Source organism: Fundulus heteroclitus, unplaced genomic scaffold (genome assembly GCF_011125445.2).
Source record: "Fundulus heteroclitus isolate FHET01 unplaced genomic scaffold, MU-UCD_Fhet_4.1 scaffold_52, whole genome shotgun sequence".
Lineage (NCBI taxonomy): Eukaryota > Metazoa > Chordata > Actinopteri > Cyprinodontiformes > Fundulidae > Fundulus > Fundulus heteroclitus.
Genome location: NW_023396945.1, coordinates 1,471,762 through 1,496,994, shown reverse-complemented (window position 1 = coordinate 1,496,994; position 25,233 = coordinate 1,471,762). Strand labels below are relative to the sequence as shown.

The 25,233-nt window shown below is 40.2% G+C and overlaps 1 protein-coding gene across 2 annotated transcripts; it reads left to right on the top strand.

The window, feature by feature from the left end:
* Positions 1-11,975: 11,975 nt before the first annotated feature.
* Positions 11,976-18,371, top strand: LOC105929602 (coiled-coil domain-containing protein 42 homolog). Of its 2 annotated transcripts, XM_021319179.2 has the most exons (7): positions 12,056-12,108; positions 12,197-12,308; positions 14,326-14,418; positions 15,916-16,107; positions 17,624-17,845; positions 17,927-18,082; positions 18,161-18,369. In XM_021319179.2, exons 1-7 carry the CDS (start codon positions 12,092-12,094, stop codon positions 18,260-18,262), a joined length of 894 nt encoding a protein of 297 aa, XP_021174854.2. In that variant the 5' UTR covers positions 12,056-12,091; the 3' UTR covers positions 18,263-18,369. The 2 variants fall into 2 exon arrangements, with proteins under 2 accessions (XP_021174859.2, XP_021174854.2); XM_021319184.2 differs by lacking the exon at positions 14,326-14,418 and having other exon boundaries at positions 11,976-12,108; positions 12,197-12,289; positions 15,915-16,107; positions 18,161-18,371.
* Positions 18,372-25,233: the final 6,862 nt, after the last annotated feature.

The following is a 25,233-nucleotide window of genomic DNA, read 5'->3' as shown; positions in this document are numbered from 1 at the left end:
GAAAATAATCTTTTACTGAAAATGTGCATAACAGGTCTACATGAGTCCAATGTGCTTCACACTAATGGCTGCAATGGTCTACTCATCTGCATACACCTCCACCACCGATACTAACTCAGCTGCAGTCCTGACCGAGATGATAGCATCTCTGTACTGAATGCAAAAAAAACATTTGCTGATGAAACTCCACAGCTTAATATCACAACCATAAAATGTCTGTTGATAACTTTTCACCTCAATACAGTTTAAAGCCCCCCTGCAACTGGTCCTCCACACCAACATCACCAGCTTAGCTGCAAAGTATAAAACTGCTCGGTTTAGGTTCACAGTTGCTGCACTTACTGCTCATTTTGGTACATCATGTGAACATCGTTCTCACAATGGGAACTTCAATTCAGTTCAGGTAGATTGAGTTTATTTATAATGTGCCAATTCACAATAAATGTCATCTCAAGGCACTTAACAAAAGAAAAAAGGTAATCACGCAGACAGATTCCAAGTCATTCCAGTTGATCCTAGGTATCAAGCAATACAGTCAATTTCAGTTTATTATTTAGTTTGCTGAAAAAGTTTCCTAAGGAAACCCAGCAGTTTGCATCAAAGCAACAGAGCAAATTCTTCCACATGGCTTTGACCTCTACGGTTAAGCCCAAATTACAATCAGACTCTTTGGAGATTTAGATTTCATTAAATTCAGTTTTATTTATATTGCATCAATTCACAACACATCATCTCAAAGCATTTTACAAAGTAAGTTCCTTTGAATCATATAGACAGACTGGTTGAAAAGTTTTCTAACGACATCCAGCAGATTGCATCGAGTCATCTACTTGCAGCGTTCACTCCTCCTGAAAGAGCGGAAAGCCACTGTGGACAGTCGCTTGCATTGTGTCATTGACTTTGCAGCAATCCCTCAGACCAAGCGTGCATGTAGTGACAATGGAGAGGAAAACTCCCCTTTAACAGGGAGTAACATCCAGCAGAACCAGGCTCAGCGTGAACGGTCGTCTTTCACAACTGACTGCGGGTTTGAGAAGACAGAGCAGAGACACAAAACGAACACAGTAGCACTGATCCAGGAACACTTTCTATGTTAACAAAGATGATGGCAGAGGTGTCAAGTAACGAAGTACAAATACTTCGTTACTGTACTTAAGTACACTTTTTAGGTGTCTATACTTTACTCCATTACTTATTTTTCTTCCTACTTCTGACTTCTACTTATTACATTTTCACACAAGTATCTGTACTTTCTATTCCTTACATTTTTAAAACAAACGTTACTCGTCACTCTTGGCTTCAGTTTAATATTTATAAATATTTATTTCACGTAATGTGCGCCATCCAATGCAGATCATTGGCGCCATCCACACCTAGTGAGAACTAGTGTAATTGGATGAGTCATATTATGCAAACACTCATTGGTTAGCTATTCTATAGCTATTCTCTTTCTTTCTCTCTCTTTCTTTCTCTCTCTTTCTTTCTCTCTTCTGTCTGTCTGTCTGTCTGTCTGTCTGTCTGTCTGTCTGTCTGTCTGTCTGTCTGTCTCTCTCTCTCTCTCTCTCTCTCTCTCCCTCTCCCTCTCCCTCTCCCTCCCTCCCTCCCTCCACACAAACTACATAGAATGTTTTTGCACCAAAGGGTAAAGTTTACCTTAGGTATTTGATGGAACTCACACATTTATGTTCTGGCAGTTCTGCAGGGTTGAATACTACCTCTGTTTGGAATTGAATTCCAATAAAGTTTGAGAGAGAACATGCTCCTTGAGTGACTTTGTCTTTGATTATGTTGTGTCTTGGGCCACATGTAGAACTAATCAGTGTTTAAATTAAGCTTTCAATTCATATAGTTGCATTTTTTTAAAGGTTACTTTATCCTTTATACTTTAAGTAGTTTTTGGAGCACATACTTTCTCACTTTTACTTGAGTAAAGAGGTCAAGTTGATACTTTAACTTTTACCAGAGTGTTTTTAAACTGCAGGATCTATACTTCTACTTAAGTAACAAATGTGTGTACTTTTGACGCCACTGGATGATGGTAGTAGCAGCTCCTTTAGTGGCTTCATCTAGGAGAGAATGGCTGCTTAGCAGAACGAAACTCAGAGGCAGTTATGAAAAAGACCATGTCACAGTAAAAGCTCCCCAACGTCTATGGCTTGGAGCAAGACAGGGTTAAACACCGAATGACAGGGCCAAGAGTATCATCTATAGAAGGAGAACATGTGCAGTAGTTGCTCTACCGATGGGCCCCTGCAGGAAGGGCTCACTTAATGACAAGCCAGCTTCATTATAGCCATTAAAAAGAGAGAGACTAAAAACTTTAAAGCCGGCACAACAGCAAATAATGCACCACCAGAGAGTAGTAGGACTGCCTGTAAGCCTTCTCTGGATACTAACCTCAAAAACTAACCCTGACCCAGGTCAAATACATTTCACATCTTATCTTCAGTCTTTGGGACATGAATTGTCTGTATCAGCTGCTGTGTGTCCCATCCAAACTTTCAAATCACATTAAAAGACGAAAGAAGAAACATTGTTTTTAATTTCAATAAACTAATTCTTACAGAAGCATTTCATGATTTCTCTTCATTATATTCAAACATGTTTCTGGGATTGAATGATATTCAAAAATGATATTGCTTGTTTTTGTCTGAATGTTGTTATTTAAGAGTCAATCTCTGAGCCTGCGATTATAGTTTGCCTGTTGTGTATTTAGTGTTTGTGTAACAATCACTTAAATGCATGGTGTGTAAGCTCACATAGAGTAAATTTAGTGCTCAAGCCATTTATGTCAGCTATTCAAGGCCATTGCTTAGTGGAGTGGCTGACTGAGCGGAGTTTGTGAACACAATGATTCTAGACATTAAGAAGCAGATCTTTACCCTGTTGAAGACCAACAAGTAGATTTCAGGAGTTTCACAGGGTTAAATGAAATAAAGGGTTTCGTTAACTACACTTGAATTTTCACCAACAATAAATGTATGTGAAGTCTCTATGGAAACTGAGCAGAACTTGAATGCATTGAAAAGTGCTACATGTTGCACAATTTAATGGCCAAACCTCTTCATTGTTTTTGTCGCCTACTCTCCTCGGCTCAGATTTGTCGGCACTTAGGAGCTCTGTAAATGTGAAAGTCACAAATAACTCAGCTGGTAGGAAAAATCTTACGCTCACACACTGAAAGGACAATCATTGCAAAACAAAGCCTTAAAGAGAAGAAATACAGGGCTTTCAGTTTCTATAGGAACCAAAGGTATACAGGCGGACACGTTTTTTGTTTCTTTTTAGATAAAAATTCCATGAAGCCCTGTGTGATTATCTTATAATAATGCAACGATTGTCGTGATTTTTTTTTTTTTTGTGTGTGTGTGTGTGCTCCCAGCTGCTTTGCAACTATTTTACATAAAGTTTTACAAGGACAGTTTTCTCTGCCTGCTCACATGGAACAGATTATGAAGAGTGTGGAAGATATACAGCTTGTACATCCAGATCTTCAGGTTCTGTGCTCCCCATTCTCTACATCATGGATGAACCAGAGAATGCAGAGGGATGATAACGATAGGTAGCCCGCTCGTAGTGAATATCTGACAATTCAGCCAGGACATGAACAGCCACATTCTGCAGAGAAGTACTAACAAGTTACTGCAGTAGTATACATAACATCTCCAACAGGATTTGTTTTTTTTTCCAATGTAGAAAATTGAGGGGTAATGAGAACATTATTCATTGACCATTCAACACAGGGAGAAGTACAATTATAATCAATAACAGTATTGTAATTTTTCTATATCATTACAATATTATATAGCTTTCCTGTTTGAAGTTATAGTTTTTGTTTTGATGTGTTGGAGTATAATTTAAATACTCTAATCATATTCTGATGGCAAAGTGAAACAGTTTGACATGTTAAATTATTATGACTTGGTGGTTTGAGGTTTACAAATCTTATTCCAATAAATTATGCTGTCAATGTGCATCATGATCTGTAGGACTTTTAGTTTATCTGTGTTTAAGCGTAGTGTCCTCTGTCTCTCTGTGTCTATTTTGCCCAGTTTTTTCCACTTTTGTTGCCCTTGTTTTGTTTACTAGACATTCTCCCTCAATATCTCTGCTCCTTCACTGCTGCTTAACATCAGTTAATCAGATAAACCTGTTCATTATTCAAGCAATCACTCCTTCACAGTATTTATTTTGCCAGTTTGCATGTCCATATCTGCATACTTAAGTCCCCCATTTAATTCAATTCAAAGGGATTTTAAATTTTATTCAAAGTGGTCCAGATGACACTGCTGCGTAAAGGGAGTCTCGTAAGGTTAGTGGATCTAAGTTTCCTGGACCACCTCTGAAGCTGATGTGCAGGAAATCGCCCTCAATGTGTTTTGAGTGGATTTTCACGTGTCTGAACGCAGTCCAGGTCAGAACACATTCTTAGGTTGGTTAGATCATAGTTTGGTCTGAGAAAAAAAAAAAAAAAACAGATCCATGTGATGAATTGAAACGCAGAAAGGTCTTATTTCCTTCAGAAAACAACCGTGTTTTTGTAATTGGAAAAACAAACCGTATTCTCCCAAAAATGAATTTTAAGAAAGCCATGCATATTTGTGTCCCCAGGTGTTTTATTTATGGGTTCTTGCGGATCATGCAGTTTGGTGAATTTTTTTTCAACTCTTCAGTAATAATTATTATTATCTGTAGATTCGGTTCCAGTCACTAGTTAGTTTTCTGCTCATTAAAATTGTAGTCGTTTATGCTTGTTTTGTCATATTTTCCGCTTCAGCCTCTGTGACTGCATAATCCTTGCAGGATTCTGCAGGATTCTTGTTAGGGTCTTTGTTTTTCTTCACGTCTCCTGCCACCTCATTGATCTCTCGTGCTCTCTCTCCCTCACCCAGATTACCCTGATATCCTGCACCTACGCTTAGTACTTCACCTGCCTTTCTCTCTGTCCCCTCTCCTATTTATTCAGCCAGTTTCCTCTTACTTATTGTCAGGTCCTTCGTTATGCTTCTCCTGTTCGTGTTCCTGATCCCTGTTTCACCTGCCTGCCTGTAAGTTTCTCAGCTGGCCATAGCTCACTGCAATATTGTAAAAAACGTCAACAACAACACACAAATCAAAACCTATGTAACCTTTTCAGACTAATGTTTGTGTCAAATAGCAGCTTCCTCATATTCAGTGAGAGGCAGCCATCAAAGCAGAACAACACTGCTGAGATTAAATAAAACCTCATGAGGATAGTCAACCTTTTTCAAACCCCAATTCTGTTGCAATGTACGCATTTATTAAGTCTTCTTAATTTCCATTTGTCTTTGTTTCTAGACGTATTTGTTAGCTAATGACAGGGGTTATACAACCAGTCAGGTTTCCGATAGGATCTCATTTGTTCTCATAAACTGGCATTAGGACAGCGCAGGCATTCATTTGTTCCCCTGACACATTTCTGTCTTTATTAGAAATGATGTTTCTTTTTGATGATAGCACTGAACAACAACCTAGGAGAGGGGATGAGACCTGACAGGTGTCTCAGAATCAGTGATGTAATTGATCCAATCAATTTTTATTAACATTTCCAATATGAGGGGGAAGGATGGAAAAAGCAATCGTGATGTATTTCATAACCGCTGGTCATTGCTGAATAGTTTATCTACGATCTTTGTCTACATTCATAAAGGTCATGGTTATCATATTTTAGGAAAGCTGGCAAGAGCAGATTACGAGGCTAAGGTGTTCCTTTTGCAATTAAAATTATGAACAGCACAAGTTCAGACTTCTTGGAAAACAAAATGAAGAATAATGTATGATTGGTTTAACAATGTATAAACTCTCAAAATATATTTGTTAAAGAGTAAACACGTCACTCCGCTACTCACTGAAATATGACACAATAAGTTGAAGTCATGAATGCTTTTCTTCCTGACACAATAAATCAGCAGAAACACATTAAATATGAACACCAATTGCTCAGCCGATGTGACAAAGGCACTGAAAGAGTTGATAGAGTTCGCCTTCAAATGATGCAGGACCAGATAAGTTTCTAAGCTATGTGATTGGAGACTGTAGAGCTGAAATGCATGGTGCTTTTAAATCGCATAATTACATATGCCTCACACCATCAAACTTCCACCAGCTGTTGTACCGACAAAGTTTAAGGCCCTCTTCTGAAACTCCTCAATTATCACACTTCAGGTGCTGCAAATTGAGGGGAAAATTGTTTGAGCATCATTATTCCAGCGCAATACAAAGATAACACAAAGAAATACTAGTTAAAGTAAGCATGGGGTAAATTACAGCATTTTCTGATAGCCACTAGCTTACACTACAGCCGACAACTAAAACAGCTGCACTGCAGACAGGGAGGTGTTGTCATATTTTTCCCTTACTTCAGCAGGATACGTGCTGCACTGTTTTGTAAGTAATGAAGTTTTTGAACATGTTTAAATTGATTTTTTTTTTTTTTTTTTTGATGTGTTGCAGTAGTCAAACCTCGAGGGGATTAAAGCACAAATAAGTGTTTCAGCAACGGAAAATAGGAGTAATGGACAGCTTTGAGATCTCCTTGACATGAAACAAGGAGGTCTTACAGAGATGTTTGGCATGAGTTTCTAATACAAGATGTAGGTCTAAGATTAGTGAATGTAGAGGAAAGGGAAACATTGTGGTCATAGAAGATTATGGCGCCAGTTGATGAGTGAAAATAATGCGGGGTGCCAACCAGAAAAGCTTCTGTTGTTGACGGGTTTAGTTGGAGAAGATTGGTGTTCATCCAGGTTTTTACTTCCTGGAGATAGTTGGGGAAAGTGCAGAGTGAAGGTGAAAAATCAGCAGACAGGTGAGGGTCTGTTTTGATGTAGAGCTATATGTCATCTGCATAAAAATTAAAAGACATGTATGAGCAGAACCATTTCAGAGCTGTCTAAAGCCCCTTTTACACCGCCTCCATTTGGACCGGCTCTACTCTATGGTATTTGAAATGCCTGCTTAGCAAGCATTTCAACTATAGTTTTTTTCCAACCCTGAGCTGTTTTTTCCTGCCTTGCACAGGAGTAGAGTTGATCATAGTGGAATAGAGCCAAGATTGGATGTAAACAGACCACTGTTTACTGATTAGCTAAGGGCAAGGAGAGGAGGTCCAGGGAAGAGTTCAAATGAAGAGCAATGGCATTAATATTAAGAACCACACTAACGGACTGGGTCAAACCAAAATATAATTCTATTGTTTACAAACCTTAAACCACACCTGAAGGAAAAAGGAAAAGAAAAAAAGGATACGTTAGGTTTCTATACGCAGACGGACACGTTGTATTTGTTGATAACCTAAATCAGATCGGTGGATCCAGGGAGGCTTTCTCTCATTTTAAACAAACTGAAAGCTGTAAATTTTCGTCTCTGATCAAACCACTGAGCGTGCGGGAGAAGGCAGAGAGCATATCCAATCTATTAAAATTAATTTCCCTGTGGTCAAAGTCCGCCGTTGTGCACTTTAAAATCCTTATTGTCATTCTCACCATGGCTGAGGCAAAAACTCCCTCATAAAGCCTTAAATTTTAATTTCGTGAGGCAAACTTTGGAGCAGATCAAACATTCTTGTCTCCCCTCTCCACTTCTGTCACAGAAATAAACTTACGGGTAATGACAGTGTTGTGGTTGCCACCTTCAGTGTTGGTGCAGAAGTTTTTAAAAAAAATAAATTTGTTTGAAATCCCCGACTTGAATTCACCCACGTTCAGGAAACAGTCTTCAGTCTCCAATTAGGGTTTTAATTGTGTGGTACATCCCCATAAATTAACTTCAACCACTCTTCTGTGATTCTCTCGTTGTTCGGGAGTAAGCGGAAACTTCCATCCATTTTTGAGCACGCTTGGTCATAACAGCTCCTCCTTTAGTAGCCGTTCTCTTCTTAAGTGGAGCAGTCAGACATGCTAGTATGACTCTGGCCGTTAAATTAGCCTCCCAGTGAGTCAGCAGGGGGGAGAGGAGTGAAGGGGAGGGGAGGGAGATGGCTGTTTGCTTGATGGTGTGCTCTAATTGGAGAATATCAATTTTGTAGAAAGACAACCTACGTAGAACGATAAACTGTTCTCTGATTTGTCCGTTTTTGAGCAAAGAAACAAAGCCGCCCATGAGGAGGTCCTTTGGTATTAGGTTTTGACATTCACACGGCCTCATCAGTGCACAACAGATCATATTATACTCCCAAAACCACAGAAAAAGGAAATTAGTCATCATGACCCCTTAAACTTTAATGAAATATAGAACTCAATATAATTTGGATCAGCACAAAAGGCAAAAAAAAAACTTGTAGCAATTGGTTCACACATGGGCAGAAATAAGGAAGATAGTTTCTGACTTTTTCTGTCTCCTCTGTATATATCTCAACTTCAAATGACCCAGGCTAGATTTACAGACCTGTGTAAATAATAATAATAACTCAGGTTGTGTTTGACAGATTTACTATTTTTCGTGGAACATTTAGCAGGCAAAGTCGCAGTATGTCTGCTACCAAACTGCTGATAGATAACAGGCTTAATCAAAAACAGATTTTCTTGCATGGCTAAATGTCGGGGCTTTCTGTAATCTTCACCAAAGCTTCAGGCATTCTCAGTAAAAGCACAGAGGGCAGGTTTGAATTTGTTGTTGTGTTTAAACTTAGCATGTTGGTGAACCTTCCAGAATATATTGAACCAATTATTTACAACAAAGAACTAGTGTTTATATTACGCCGGAGACTACAGTAAGATCTTTTCTTGTGTCTTTCAGAATGAGAAATAGAAGACTGTTAAAGTTTCTTTCCAGCGTACATGCTAGGAGATTTTTCCAATGCAGAGAGCTAGTTGCATTTAAAATATTTAAACTGCTATGCCTTGTGAAAGTATGCACACCCCCTTAAACCTTTTCATATTTTACCACATCTAGTAACTTGCTTATATTCAGTACTTTTTAGAACTGCCATTCACTGCAATTACAGGTACAAATGTTTTGGGGTATGTCTCTACCAGCTTTACACATCTGGAGACAAGGTTTTTGCACATTTGCAAAATACCTCAAGGTCAATCAGATTTGATGTAGAGCGTCTATGAAAATGAATATTCAGGTTTTGCCTCAGATTCTCAATTACATTTAACCCTGGACTTTGACTGGCCGATTCTGCCACATTAATATACTCTTATCCAAACCCTATATCCCTGAAGGTGAATTTATTGTGCGATGTAATTTCATTGCAAACACTTTTCATGCTTGTTTGTTGAGCAATTAAAAACTGGTAACTGGAACATAATAGAAATATCCTTGATTGTTCCACAGTAGGGAATTTCAGAGTGGATAATCGGGAGGCCTGGGACAATTCCCGGTGGCCGGTCGGACATTTGGGCCACAAGCGCCGTTGTTCTCTTTAGTTTTTAGATTTTATTTTATTTTTGGGACGCTGTTCAGTCATGACACAAGAGTTGACGTACGCTACACTGTTACCACTATTCCCTCCTAGATTGACAGCTCTCTTTTTTATTTTGAGGCACCCTGATGTAAGAGCAAGGGTGTGCGGAGATAGCGAGAATTAAAGAGGAAATCTATGAAAACAGCTGCTGCAAAATGTGCAAAACCTCGCAGCTTTTTCAATAAAATGAACTTGCGGTTTGAAACGTTAAATGAGGACGATCAAATGGGTAAGGAAAGATGAACTTTGCCTGCAAATCACTGTACATGTTCCAAGTCATTGAATTTTGTCACGTTGTGGTGCATAATGTAATGTTATATAGCTTAAATAATAGTATGATGCAACGCCCCATAACTGGGAATTTTTGACTTGTAGGCCCTCAGAGTCACAAGTAAGACACAGCACCATGTACCAGCCATGAGACCACAAGTCCTGAGTGGAGCATTACTCATTAAGTGAATATTAGAATTAATATAAAGAAAAGTATGGCGCTGTTCCATATGAATAGTGCTCTGAGATGTTAGATTATTCAGCACTACATTCATGAAACTGACTGAGTTTATCAGATGGCTTTGTAACAAGGGGTGATTTCATTTGTCCTAAGAATTATGACAATTTTCAAAGTAGGGGTGGGCGATATGAAATTATGAAGTTTTGTATCACGATATATTGTGGCAATGTTGCAATAACGATAAAGGTGATGATAAGAGACTATTTACAGCTTCTTGTAATCTTTTTCAGGTAACTGTGTGGATGTGACTGCATGTCAGTTAGCAATAATATTGTCCATAAAAACATTTAATATTGTAACATATTAAAACAAAATTTTAAATATGTTTCATTAAGGCTCTAGTTACATAAAGAAGTGTGATCACCAAATTGCACACAGTAACTGCATTTCATTTTATTTCTGAATTTGTTGATATTTAGTGATGCTCTCAAAAAAAAAACAACAGTGGAGAAAACAGCAAAAAATAACAATTGGGGTTTTCCCATTAGTTGGATTTTATTGTTGTCAAGATGAATCCAATTTCTTATCACGATAAGGAATGTTTTAAGATAATGATAAAACAATACGATAATGGCCCAGCTTATGTGAAACAGTGATTTAGTGTCAAAAGCAGAGCCAGTAGTGATAAGGGGATTGCCCTTGTTAGTATGAAAGAAGTAGGGGAGCTGTTATTTGCTCACAGTGTGTGAGCAAATAACCATTGGTTCTAATATAACTGCTTTCTACACCCAAACAATATCACTGACCTGTTATATTTTTTATCATTAAAAGTGAGATAGCAAATCCACAAAGGCCACAAGTGAAAGGAAATAGGATGAAATATGAAATAAATCCGCATATTTTTTATATAATAATAGGTCGTTAAATGGGCCGGTCTGAGGCATGAAACTCCAGGGCTAAAAATTAGTCCCACTCCGGCCCTGCCAGCAACGAAGTGAAAGGCAAATGCAAGCATGCAGATGCACTCAAGAGTAAGAAATATAACAAAAAAAAGAATGGGAGACTGTACAGTTTGTTTGCAACATAAAAAAAATGGTACAATAATATTACACCTGATTGGAGTGACCTTAAAAACTGTGTAAAACATGGATGGACAACAGAGGACCAAGAAAAAACTGAGGAGGATAACTAAAAACTGGAGTATACACAACTGGCAACCTGTCCAGGGTCTACCACGCCTCTCAACCAATGACCATTAGAAATAATAACACCAGCCGCTGCGTGACCTTGCATGGATTAGCAGGTATAGACAATGGATTAATGGATGCCGTATACACATATTTGTTTAGTATATTTTTTGGGGGGAGAAAGGTACTTTATTTGCATTATTACTTTGAAAAGAAAAGAATAGAATAGAGTGCTTGTCTTCTCAGAATACTATTTAGTTTATTTATTTTTCCAGTATGACCCGAAAAGTGAGCCGTCATTGTTACAAGTAAATTTTCTCATAGAGAAAAGTTATAATTTCCATCCGTATTAAATTCCTTTTTTAACTAAATTCTTTCAACTTTAAAAATGCTAATATATATATATATATATATATATATATATATATATATATATAGATATAGATATAGATAGATAGATAGATAGATAGATAGATAGATAGATAGATAGATAGATAGATAGATAGATAGATAGATAGATAGATAGATAGATAGATAGATAGATAGATAGATAGATAGATAGATCAACTTCTGAGGTTATTTAAATTCTAATTTTTGAGTTTATATGTTTTAAGAAATATATGCCTTTAATTGGGGAAAATGCTGTATTTTCTTTCTCATTCCAATGTATATTCTTTCTCGCAAATTCTTGACCTTTCAACATCAGAAAAGTTCCTAACTTTTTTCTCGTAAGTGAGAAACTAATCTATACATTTCTTTTTGGCTTCACTTTACTCCTCCGTGGCCATAGAATTTTTTTTTTTTTTTTTTTTTTTTAATATATATATCTTTAGTGGCGCTGGCTCTGTCGTACTGGCCCTCTCAGGCACCCTTAGCTGTGTCGAACGCCAGCCTGCGACCTGTTACTATAGAAACGAGGAAAGGAGCACGGGATCTAACTGTCGCATTGAAATAAAACTAGAAAATCAGCTGGAGTAAGAGGGCCGCTTTAAAATCTCCATCCACCCAGACAGCGCTGCCACGATGAGCCAAACGCGTTCGTGAGTTCTCCCACTTCGGGCGTGTTCGTGAAGTTCAGTCCGGTCCACCGTGGATAAGGCTTGTGTTCTGAACTGTCTGCTGGAACAGGGGCGGCGGAGGCTCCATGTCAGCCAGAGACTTTCTATCCGCGCAGATTGCGCTCAAGCAGAAGGAGAGAGAGGCGGAACAGCTGAGGAAGCGGTACAAGGAGCAGAAACAGGTCCGGGACCGCGCTCAGGACGCCCAGCGGTTCCGATCCAACTGGCGGAGACCGGTCTAAACACTGTGATATTATTACTGCTGCGTTTATGATCCGCTCTGGTTGGAAATCTACTATAATTTAAGCAATCAAACCGAAATTGAAGTATTTTACACTGATTGTAAATGGGATAAAACGCCTAGTTCAATTTGGGAAAATTCAAAAATCGTTAATTATATCAATTAAGTTGTTTGTTTGCTTCTTCACCGCCTTCTGTCCACTTTGAAAACTACACCACTTATAGGGAAACCATTCCACCCCCCCAACATAAAATAAAAAAAGTTCTTGATTTCTCAAACTTCATTTAATTTGTGAAGACTTTTTCCCCACAGTTTTTCTTTTAGTTGTTTGTTTTGTTTATTTTTTTTTTCTTGGTATTGACCCAGTTTGGACAACTACTGTACATCCCCTTGATCATACGGTACCTGAACATAACCATGTACTGAAGACAGATTAAGAAAAAAAAAACATAAGTAAACAACAAAACAGCATTAAAGCCATTTTGTGGATCAGTGTGGATCCAGTTTACAATAACACCGCCTGCACAAATTAAACCAAGACAGAAATATTGCTACAAATTACAGAACAAAAAAAGCAAAAAATACACACAAATAAATAATAAATTCTGGTTTGTGACATAAATGAATAGCAATTTTAAGTTGTTCTGTCTTTGTCTTGAGACCAGCTCAGAAGAAGCCTAACTTGAAATATGCGCTACACAGCAAGCTCATATCTGGCAGAACGATGCTGTACATAACCCCATATTATACAAAACACAGTTGGTTCCAAAAAGACACATTTTATTTGGGCTTTAAATCACCATGGTGTCCTACTTGAAACCTGGCTGCAATGCGTATAAACTTCAAATCTGGACAAGACTACACTGCAAAAACCGACCTAAAAATAAGTAAAATATTCTTAAAATGTGGGTTTTTCTCCTTGATTTGAGCAAGTAAATGATTATCTGCCAATGGAATGAGTATTTTGACCCCTAAAATAAGATTATTAGACATCCTGCACTTAAAATAAGACGATGGAGATGAGTTGTTCCTATTTTAAGTGCAAAAAACTTATTCCATTGGCAAACCATCTTATTTACCTGCTCAAATCAAGGACAGATACACTCATTTTAAGAAAATTTTGCTTATTTTTAGTTGTGTTTTTGCAGTGTAGACTACATTCCCAACTGTGATTTGGGAATGTGTCGAATAGTACAGTCCAAGGTGGTGTCAAGCCAAAAAAAACAATCCCTTATTATTCAAATTTCACAAATGTAAAAATAAAAAAAATAATTTGGAAACATCTGTAAAATGTTGCTATGATAAATAATATCTATGCAGATTTAGCCTTTCTAGGTAATGCAGTTTTCAACCACATCGTACTGTACCCATGCAAACAATAAACTTAGATTTACCCTCAGGCTTAGATTTCTAAACAACATAGGTAGAAGAACATAAAACTTTTTCCTCTTTTTTAAAGAAAAAAGGTCAAGCACAGACTGAAATTGTGATGGAAATACGAAGCTAGGCAGCAGAAGACAGGTGCACCATTATTTTCTCCGAAGAACCTTTGCTCTGATGCTGTTCTCCATGGGGAAAATGAGAACCTGTTGCCCAGAAACCAGCAAACCAATCAACTCCAAGCATTTGGAAACCAAGAATAGATCCCCATCATCAGTCAGGATTCGGTCCTGAAGCTGATCTCCAGCCTGTCTGAAGAGAACTGATGATGTTGGGAAGATGTCTTTATCAACAAAAGCTTCCAAAATTGAAATGTTTTATATCATAGAAACCCAAAAAAGGGTATATTTATAATCCAGAAAATGACTGCTAAAACTTTAGCAAATGAATCGCTAATATGTAGAACCATGAAGTTTTTCATTGTATGAGGTGCAGGCAATCTAGCCCCAGTCTGTGCTCATGTTACCAAATCTTACTTTTTGTGTTTCTTTGTTGTTGTTTTTTAATTGTCTTTGCAGTTTTTGGATTATTTACATCAGCGCACGGAAGAGCTGCAAAAAAGCACAGAAGAAGCACGTGAGCAACGATTCAAACTGGAAATGTTTTTTAGGGTACGGCACTTCACAAACAAAACGTTTATTAAGCTTGACATGCTGGAACTCACACGCCGTCATGAAGGGGAAAAATTTGGAAGCTGCTAAATATTCAGCTTTTGTATTAAAGAATGTTTTCATATTGATGTCTAATCTTTTTTTTTTTATTTGTTCCTGCAAAGGAGAGTGATTGGATAACAGATAAACAGCAATAATCAAGCATTTCACAAAGTAAACAAAAGATCTTAACAAAAACTGGTTTGTTAGATGGGAAAAATGGGACATTCTACCCCTCAAAAACTAGTCTTCTCCCCTTTAGCCATAGTAACCTCAGTGAGCTACTTCTTGTAGCCGTCTACTAGTCGCTGAGATCTGTTTGAGGAAAGTACGCCCCTCTCCTCCCTTTCAGCGATGAGACGTTTGAGGTGTTCCTGACATGTACAGATTGTTTCAAGTCACCCAAAGGATCTCAGTGAGGGGAAGGTCTGAGCTTTGTCCAGGACTTTCTATTTTTTCATTCTCAGCCAGGCCTTGTTGGATGGACTGCTATGTTTAGGGTCACTGTGATGTTACTGTATCCAGTTCTTCCTCCTCTTTATTTTTATTTTCAATAGTTGAGCTCTGATTCTCATATCAGACCTTCTGATACACGGTGCCGTTCGTGTCGGTGAGCTGGCCAGATCCGGCTGTGGCATAGCAACCCCGAACTAAGACACTCGTAGCTCTACGTATGATTAAGAGTTGGTGTGAGGTTCTTTTCCTGTAATGCTGGATTTGGTTTATGTTAAAGATGCTCCCTGTTCTGGTACTTAAATAATTCAGTTTTTAGACTCAACTCCCGGAAGACGAGTCCTGGTTTTTGTCTGCGTTCCGTCTTGTAAACTTCAGTCTTCGTGTTTTTCTTAGAGAGTATCGGTTCCCTCCATGAAAAACTCACGCTTGTGAATCCTCTCTGTGTGTTCTGCCGTGCACTTTCCTGTCAACGATATCAGGAGCCTCCTGTGGGTCCCTATGATGACATTTTAGGGTTTTTTGGGGGGGGTTTCGTTTTTGGCATCTTGCGGTCTGCTGTTGGAACGAACTGGCTTTAGTGAGCCGAGCCTGGACATGCTGGCCGTTGTATTGAGCGCCCTCCACTTGTAGACTGTTTTCTGCACAGTGGAAGGACTTTTTTTTAATATTCTTTGAGACCTATGTGAACCCATTACCGGACTCATAAGCCGCTGCACCTTTCTTTCCGATGCCCTCTGACGGCTCTTTTGACCCCACTATTGTCTCTAACCCCACTAAAACAGCCGGGAGCCCACCAAACTAATTATCTGGAGTCGGCTTATGATTTTAGCCATTTCAAGTGTAAATGAATACTTTTATGAGCAATTTGAAAATGTCTTTTCTTCATCTCTGGTTATATTACCTAAAATTCTCAGTGTTGCCTCCTGTATGTCCTTGTATGTTGTATTATTTACACGGCTGTCTCGGGGACGATCCGTAAGAACATCCACCATTCTGCTCCAGGATGAAGAAACGGACGCCGACATGGAGATGGCTCAGAAGGAGATGAAGGAAGCGATGGTAAAGGAGGCGGAAATCCAGAGGCTGAGGGAGGAGTGTGCTGAGCTGAAGAAGAGGAAGCAAGAGGCGCAGCTCCAGACCCTCAAATATTCACATTACAAGGAGTTCATGCTGCGCGTGCTCAAACTAACAAAGGTAATGCAAAGGTTTTTTTTTTTTTGGTTTTTTTTCCCCATGCAGAAAAACATGGCAAACAGTACAGGAATAATCTGACCCGTGGCAGCAGTTCCTTTTACGTTATTCATAGAAATGGGAACAACTCCGCATACTAAACGGCACATCGTGATACAGGTTCAGCCAAAGAGTACAAATGTGGGACGTGAACAAATTTCCCTTCCAGCGAGGCCCAGACGAACGGGGACCTGACCAAACTGCATGTAGACTTCCCAACATGTCAGATTTTCACCAGTCACAGGATTCTACACATTGGTGAAACTGCTGGATGCACACACGACAAAGGCTCTCCGCAGGCTCAATGAATGAGTGCGTTTTTAAAATGTCAGCTGTCAAAACTGACAGGGCAGAAAAGATGAGGCATTACGACTTGGCCTTTGGAAACTGGAAATCTGCCCCAGTGTGTAAGATTTACACCGTTCTAGTGGTGCGCTAAATGAATTAAAAACAACCTCGCCGTTAAGCACCTATTAATTACTACAGAACCCGCGGAGTATCATAAATGTGACAATGTCAACACGACCTCCGTGTATCTGATACCAAGCTACTGCTAATAGCTACGGTCATCGGGTGAAATGGTTTTGGGGGGGCCTGCAGACTTGGAGATCATCTGATGAAGAGAAAGGGAGATGAAGATGGGAAAACTAGCTGTCTACAAAGTGGTTGCTGCTCTGCATTGCCCTGTTTCAAACATAACGGTAAAATAAACTTCATTTATATTGAATTAACTTACCTGCAGCTTTCAATCCCCTCTCCCTCATGAATTATTTCCACCGATATAGACTCTCTTTTTCTCCCGGTTATTGCTTCTTTTTCTTTTCTCGGTTACTCTCTCTTCCCTCTGGCGGGGCAAAGAGCGTGGGGGGTCCTCCATTTCAACAGGAAACGGCAAGTAGAACGATCTACGGTCGTCTTTGCTTGTTTTATCCTCCGCCTCTACGACAGCGCGTCTTCATATAGAGGACAGACAGGGAAAACGCATAATACCAACAAGTTTGTCCCCTTTCGGTTACTGTAATCCAAAATGGCCACGCAACGCGCCGTCTTCCATTAGGTGCGCCGCCACCTATGCGTTTAGAAACTACTCAGTTATACGAACGCTTTCATTTTTGACTGGAATATTAGACTTTGACAGAATATGTATTTATGAAAGCAATACTCGATTTTTGCTAATTAAAAAGCCACATTAGTTACACACTGTCCCTTTTACCTTAAGAAGCCAAGCGTGCACAAGGAGAACGCACAAACTCCACGCAGAGAGGGAGATGATTGGCATCCAAACGCAGCGCTCTCTTGCTGCTAGTGCAGCCTGGATCCATACCAAACATAAAGATGTGCTTATCCTTAAATTGGCAGCAAAGATGGTCAGGCTTCTGCATATTACAAACTTCTAAATTCATTTTGAAGGTCATATTCCATTTCTTCCTCATTTGCCCCCAAGTTTGTCACCCGCCGACTATAACCATGTGTCTTGCAGTTCGACAACGTGGACGCACTCACAGGTTATTTCGAGAACCTCCTTCACATCAGGGACCAACTGTATCAGAGGGAGAACCAGGTGCAGGAACAAAAGGAGCAGCAGAAAAGAACCCTGCAGAGCCTGAAGGACCAGCACGACCTGCTGTGGCTGCAAATGAACAACCAGCTGTCGCAGCGCCAGACAGAGCTGGAAAAGGCCCGCTCTGAAGCTCTGATATGGGTACGAGAGAAATGTCCTCGTCGGAGCCGGGAAGCTCGGACACGTTCTGAAAGAAGCTCGGGTGTCCTGTGTTTTCTGTAGGAACAGGAGTGGAATAGAATCCAGGAAACGGCGGCGAAGAAAATGCTGGAGCTGGGCCAGATTAAGTTGGCGACTCTTAACCTCCACGAACTGACGAGCGGGGAGCTCGAACGGGAAGAGGTGGATGATAACGACACAGAGAAGCAGCTGGAGCAGGTACGTCCCCGCGCGCAGGCCAAGCCAAACCTGCTGGGGGCAAAGAGCGCCTCTGACCCGTGTGCGTTTCTTCCTCAGATCAAGGTCTTCATGCTGGACCACACGGACATCGTGAAGCAGTATCAGACGTGCTTACAGAGAGAAGCCAAAGAGAACCAAGAGCCAACACAAAATATTTAGTACCAACAATGTTTGTTCAGCAAGCTCTGTTTTGATCTCTCATCCCATCTTACCCCGGTTTTATCTGTTTCTGTTGCAATAACACATAAATCCTGATGTAATTCCTCGAGTTTGGTCGCCCAACTCTCAGGATTAGGGCTCGTTTCACGCCCTCTACGTAAGCCTTGGACTCTCTTAAAGAGGTAGAAATTAAAGGCATACTATGCAACATTTTTCAGTTAATTAATGTGTTCCATACCGTTTTGGATAATTAAATGAGTCATTTCAGGTCGAACAAAAGTTTTCTCGGCCGCCCTGGTGGTCTGTGGGGGAAATACCGTACTTGCAATGGGGTACCGCGCACGTGACGTCACCGTCTCAAGAGCAACGCCCCTTTTGCCGCTTAGGTAGGGCATACAGGAGAGAAAGCACGGATAACCCAGCTATTACAAGCGCAACAGAACCAGCGATATGACCGACTTTGCAGCCGTTAAACTTTCCCAAGACGATGTCCCAGGCGCATGGATTACTGGTCGCACTGTCGAAGAACACACCAACCTTCAGCTCAAACGATGGCTTGAGGTTCGAGGGCCTTAAAAAGACTGGAAAACTGGCCGAGTTGATGAACGGTAAGCTTTGGTTTTTTTTCCTGCGCGGCGATCATGGCGTCATCGGCCGTTTTTTTGTTTGTAATCACCGTCCAGGGATCGGTATATGTTTAATGTTTGTCTCATTTGAAATGTTTTTGAGTAAGCTATCCTGGTAGCAGGGTATCATGTTAGCGCCTGCTACCATGATAGCCTATATGCTGTCATGGTAGCAGGCGCTTCATTATTAACATGTCGGCCACCAAAATACTCTTACCTTGACTTGATGTCGCTGGAATTGGGTCAGGATGTTCTTCGGTTGGGCCCTTTCCTCCAACAAAATGCTTGCTACATATGTAGGCCGACCGCACCGGTGTACCCAGCGCACACATTTCTCCTTGGCAGTCTTGAAGAAAACATCCTTCATATGCGGCCGATCAGCGTACCTCGAGTCGCTGTTGCACGTTCCATAGCAACAATGTTTAAAAACCATGGTTTTAGATTTGGAAAAAGCAGTCGTTTTAACGAGTAAAACCAAGGGTAACGCACGTCTCTTTTAAAGCAAAACAGCGGCGGGTTTCCGGAGTGTGCCCCACTGCGTACCACGTGATGTGACGTTATCGTGACGTTACGTTTCTAAAAATAGCTCGTTCGCGGTACCCCATTGCAGGAGCCCTCGGCCCGCACCCACAGGCTCAGAAGTCTCGTGCAAGACCACGAGAGTCGGTCTTGCTTTCCGGCGAGAACTCCATGTGTTTTTGCCCTGCTATTCACTATATGCACGCGCGAAAGCAACAACAAAGAACCGCGTGTTAACGTCTAATAAACATGCAAGCATATCGAGTTTTATTATTATTAGTAGCGTGAGTTTGGCGAGGCGGCCGCTGCGGGAAACCCTGATGTTCATACTTTCACTGTGTTAGTCATTGTTTGTACTGCCGTTTTTTCCACTTTTCGTTGCGTTCGCCTGTCTGCTAAGCTCAAAACAACCGCGCCTGGCTTGACGGAGAAACCAGAACAGCTGAGCATCTTTACGACAGTGCATTTTTACTTTCGCCCTCTGGGGGGAGCCTCGCTGGAAAATCAACCCCGGTTGCATAGTATACCTTTAAGTACACCCTGTGATGCAACAACCCGTACGCTCCCCTTCAGCATCGAAAACCCCTCAGCAGTGTTTGTCTGTCTTAACTTTTTCTGCCTCTCATGTCTCATTGTGGAGCATTTCTTTTGTTTGTGTTCAGCCAAAAAGCTTGCTTCTGATAGGAAACGAAGACGGGGGGGTAAAAAAAATGCGGTGTTGAGACCAAGACCGATCTCGACAGCCCCTGCCCCTGGGTTTTACTCGCCACGTGACGTTGCAGGTGCACACATGTCCGTGTCCGTGCCATGTGGGTAGACGGATGATCCGCCCGGCCCTTCTCTCTCTGTCAGATAAAAGAACGGTTTAACTGGAAACATGCTTCGGATGATGAAGTGGACATCACTCTGGCATGTCATCCTTTTCACCTATAATCCCTCCTAATCCCCGGGCCTCCTTCGGGTCGAGCGTCGTTCCAGACGAGCTGTCTGGAAGAGTCGGCAGCTCGTCTTCAGGTGAAACAGGCCGTAGTTTAAGGGCGCTTTCATACCCCTGTCTCCCTGCTTCTATTCCAGTGTCCACTTATCCCCATTTACGTGATAATTGAGCAATGATTGTGCCAAACGCACGGCAGGAAAGAGGGTAACAGCATAAATCAACATGATTACAGTGAACTTTTCAAATAGGCTTTGGGCTCTTTTCCCCCCCACAGCACTGAACGCCTGAGCCCACAGATAATGCAAATTTATGGTACTGTTTGTCTGACGAGAGACCCTAAACTCATTTTAAACATATAACACACGTCAAGACAGAAAGGCCAAGGGGAGGTCAGAAAAGGGTGTAGAGTTGATGAAGAAATAGTTTAGCAGGAAGTAACGAGTCGCCTGGCCTTGTTTTAAAATCCTTTGCTCAGTCTGAGTAGGAGACACCGAAAGAAAAGAATTTGTATCGAACTCACAACTGTCCAAATCCTATTTCTTAGCAGATGTTCTCTCCTCGTTTTTTTACTGGAGGAAAATTGATATCAGGAAAAGGGAGTCATTCTCATTCATAGCTGCAATAAAAAACAGCAATCTTGCCAAGTTTCTGGTATCATTCTACAATCTACGCTATTAGGCAATGGATGACCATATATTATGGTTGCCTACCCTACAGCATTCAGCAACGAGCATATTATTTTTGCCTGCCAGCCAAGATTTAATCTGTTTATCACACTTGTGACGTGGGAAGATATTACCTCTGCTTTTTCCTGTTTAATGCCTTTATGAAGACAACATTCCACCCATTTTTTTTTTACATGTGCATTGTAAAATATATTATTTTACTTTGACATCTGATATGGCATTTTTATCATACACAGAAACTGTCCGGGTCAAAACTATTACGTCTACCCAAGAATTTACATTTTGATTGATGTGCCTTAACTGTCTAATGCTCAAAGCTTGTAAGAACGAGTTAAGATGGGGGTTCCAAGGGTTTGAGCTGTCGCTAGAGAACGCATTACGCTGAAGGCAAAAAAGAAGCTAGTTTTGACTGAGTAAAATAATGGATGATCCTCGGAAAGCAGATGAAGGATGCAAAGGTAGGTAGAGTAGCCAAAAAATGTACTTAAGTAAGAGTAGCACTACTTCAACATATGTAAAAGTAAAAAGTAGTCAGCCAAGAAATTACTCCAGTAAGCATAATTAAGTATTCGGTAAGAAGCCTACTCCAGCACTGAGCAACTAATCATAACAGCTGATTAGTTAATATTTGAAAAAAGTATGTAATCAGACAGACAAATCTATAAGGCAACGTGCAAATTATGCTGTTTTAAAGTCAAAAATGAAAAAAAAAAAATACAAAGAATAACATAATTGCAAAATAACAAATTCAGGTAGAAGAAACACTTTTCTACACCCTTTTTTTCCCCAGCATTGAACTTAAAAGCAATACTTACAGCAGTTAATGTATTTAAAGTATGTTAGAGCAGTGCAAAGTAGTTCCAAGAACAATATCTACTGTTTACTGTAAGAAGGTCCTGGGTTCAAATCCAACCCTTGCCCTGGGTCTTTCTGCATGGAGTTTGCATGTTCTCCCTGTGCATGCATGGCTTCTCTGCGGGTACTGCGGCTTCCTCCCACGTTCCAAAAACATGACTGTTAGGTTAATTGGCCTCTCTGAATTCTTCTTAGGTGTGAGTGTGTGCGTGAATGGTGTTGCTCTGTGATAGACTGGCGACATATCCAGGGTGTACCTCGCCTCTCGCCCATTGACAGCTGGAGATAGGCACCAGCACCCCTCGCAACCCCACAAGAGAGAGACGTGTTAGAATATGGATGGATGGATTTGACCTCCAAGTGGCTCAATGAGCTCAGCAGACAGAAAATAACATTAAAATAACAACGCTCGTGTACAAATATGCTTCTGATTGGTAAAAGTATCAGACAGCATGTGATTAATTTCCATTGTTATGCTGATGACACTCAGCTATATTTATCCATAAATCTTGATGAATCCTATCACTTACTTCGACTACAGGCATGTCTTGATGACATCAAAACCTGGATGACCTTACATTTTCTGCTTTTAAATTCTGAGAAGACAGAAGTTGTCATCTTTGGATCAGAGTCCTTGAGAAATATATTTCTTAATCAATTACTTAATCTGGATGGCATTAAATGGGCCTCTGGTAATAAAGTAAAAAATCTTGGGGTTATGTTTTAAATAGCAGGACATGCTATTTAAATTCCATATTAAACAGGTTTCCATGGTTTCCTTTTTCCACCTCTGGGATAATGCCAAAATTAGAAATATTCTGTCCAGGAGTGATGCTGAAGCAAGAAGTGCCTTGACCAGCTTAACTTGTTGAGGTTTCTCAACCCAATCAGCTCAGAAAGTTCTGCTGAGTGTCCCTCCTTTCCCTGAACAGAATTGATGGGAGCAGTCCCAGATTGATAATGTGCAGACCGTAGAGTGCTACACATAATCAATATGGCTTGCCAGATTATCTATGACAATGCTTTTGGTATGAAATTGAATCATATTCAACAAAATTTTCCACTTATAGTGAAAGAAAGAAAATATGACAAAAAAAATCAGATCCAGAAATGTGAGGTTAGTGAAAATAATGTTTAATACTTGCTCAAAGTTTGTTATTTTTGAAAGGTACAATAAATCTGACAGAGTCTCATTGAAGCACATATTCTAATACATTTGAATATGATTTTTCCCCTATACTTAATCACCTTTTCTCCTTTCTTGATTCAAATTTTTTAATCTTCAAACATGAACTATGTTTGAAGATTAATATACTTATTTAAGTCTGTTGTTTGGAATAACTTTAAATACATTCAAGGAGCTTTATTTGTCTGTTGTGCACATCTGACATATCTTCTTCCTTACCGAGCTAAAAACATCATGCTGTAGGATAGATGGTCAGATTTTGACCAAAAAAGTAATTAAATGTAGGCAAACTGTGAAATAGTCATTTAGTTTATTCCCGATAGAAATATCCAAAGAATGTGTCTTCAGTTATCTAAACTGCTTGCCATGGCGTTACTATTGCAATCTGTTTGGCCTAGGGTGCTTTCTTGCCGCCACCTGCTGGACTGGAGGTGTACTGCAGTTTTCCTCACAACTTCCCCGTACATCATTGGGCTGGGACTTTGGTTTACCCCTGGAAACCAAAGCCTAAGGCTTTAAATCCTGGGGCTCGCACTGAGAAAGGGGCTATAGCTTAAAGTCATGTGCATCTTGTCTGTCCAAATACAGACAAATTGCCCAAAACGTTTCCCCACAAAGGATTTAAAAAGGTGGTGGCATCTTCCTCAATGCTAATGTGATCGAGCATTGACAACAAGCCTGACGACAAGTCTAAATTGGTCAAATCTGCCAATAAAAGAGTAATTCAAAATCAAAAACTACTTCTGGGGGCGGAACACGTCGGACGGTGGACAGGCAGATGGTGGCTCAGCCTCAGAGAGTTGAGAGCGTCTTCCATGTTACAGGGGGGTGACAGGAGTTCCAGGAAGGCTCTGGAGACCATGGTTGATGGTTCTTCCAAGGCAACCAAGGCAGCGTAGGAACCAGGTCCTACTCTAGACCGTCAGGGGGGAAACAGACATGGATGAGTCATGGAAAATATGAGATCAAGGAACAAGGTACGGTCAGGTTACCACTCTTGGTGAGTTAATGCTGTGACACCTTCCTTCTGACTCCTGGCTGTTGAAATGCTCCTCTCTTGATTGGTGCTGATGGGGAAACACCTGTTGCTGCCGTTCACCTGTCACCCACTGCTGAAGAAAGGTGGGAGTATACCACAAAACCGTCACACAGAACGCCTGACAGTTACCTGCTGACAGCAACGGGATTGAACTATGCAAGGCTGACTGACATGTCTCGGATAAGAACAGCGGCGGAGTTATAATAACGCCTACAACATAAACATTCATGAAGAAATTTATTTAAAGCCAGGACCTTTTTCAAAATGAGTGCAGCAGCTTAATGTTTTCTGACAGGGAATCGATAATTTGGAAGTGTGGCTCTTTTGAAGAACGGTCTCTGAAGCATGAATACTGACTCATGCACTGAGCAGCTCATCCTCTCAGTGTGGTTTCATTGCACTCCGTTCATTAACTTTCTCTCATGTCGGGTTTAGACTTATGTGGTGTGTCAGATGTGTTATATAATGGGTTTAATGGACACAAAATATAGAGGATGTGATATTAACTCCAATCAGCAGACTTAACATGCTTTGTTCTTGCCAAGTAGAGGAAATGTGGTCAGGTTCTCTGTGTGGAGCTCCTGTCTTTTTAAGTTATTTATTTTTTTGACCGTTTGACTTTTTACTTTAACCCTTTCTTTTCCTCATGTTCGCCTGACTTTTTGTTGCGAAAGTTGTACAAATTGTGTTTATTTCTGGTAATCTGTGCTATTTGATTAGACTTAACTCCCCATTATTTATGCCCTAAAGCTGATAACTCTGAGAAAACTTTGATTTATGTTGACGTCTGCTGTTGCTTTTGCTTTGCACGTTGTACTTTTTTTTTCAGATATAATTCTTTGGTGAGCTACTTAATCCTATAATAATAACTTTTTTTCTTTAGTAATATGTTTTTCCCTTATTAATTGGCTGTAACACACACTTTCCAAGTTTGAGTTGGCATAGATGCTCTTGCTTAAACAGATATGCCTTAAATCTACGTATTATGACTTTTTTATATATAATAAATTAAACCAAATTTCTGTGCTGACTTAATCCTGGGACAACAAGGATCCATTTCGTCTTATCAAAACTCTATGAATCTTGTCAGAAAATCCAAGATGTTTTTGGCAGCTGTTTTTGA

Coding starts and splice junctions, on each gene's coding strand:
- LOC105929602 (XM_021319179.2), top strand. Junction 14,419..15,915: donor AACTGGAAATGTTTTTTAGG/GTACGGCACTTC, acceptor ATTCTGCTCCAG/GATGAAGAAACGGACGCCGA. Junction 18,083..18,160: donor CAGAGAAGCAGCTGGAGCAG/GTACGTCCCCGC, acceptor TTTCTTCCTCAG/ATCAAGGTCTTCATGCTGGA.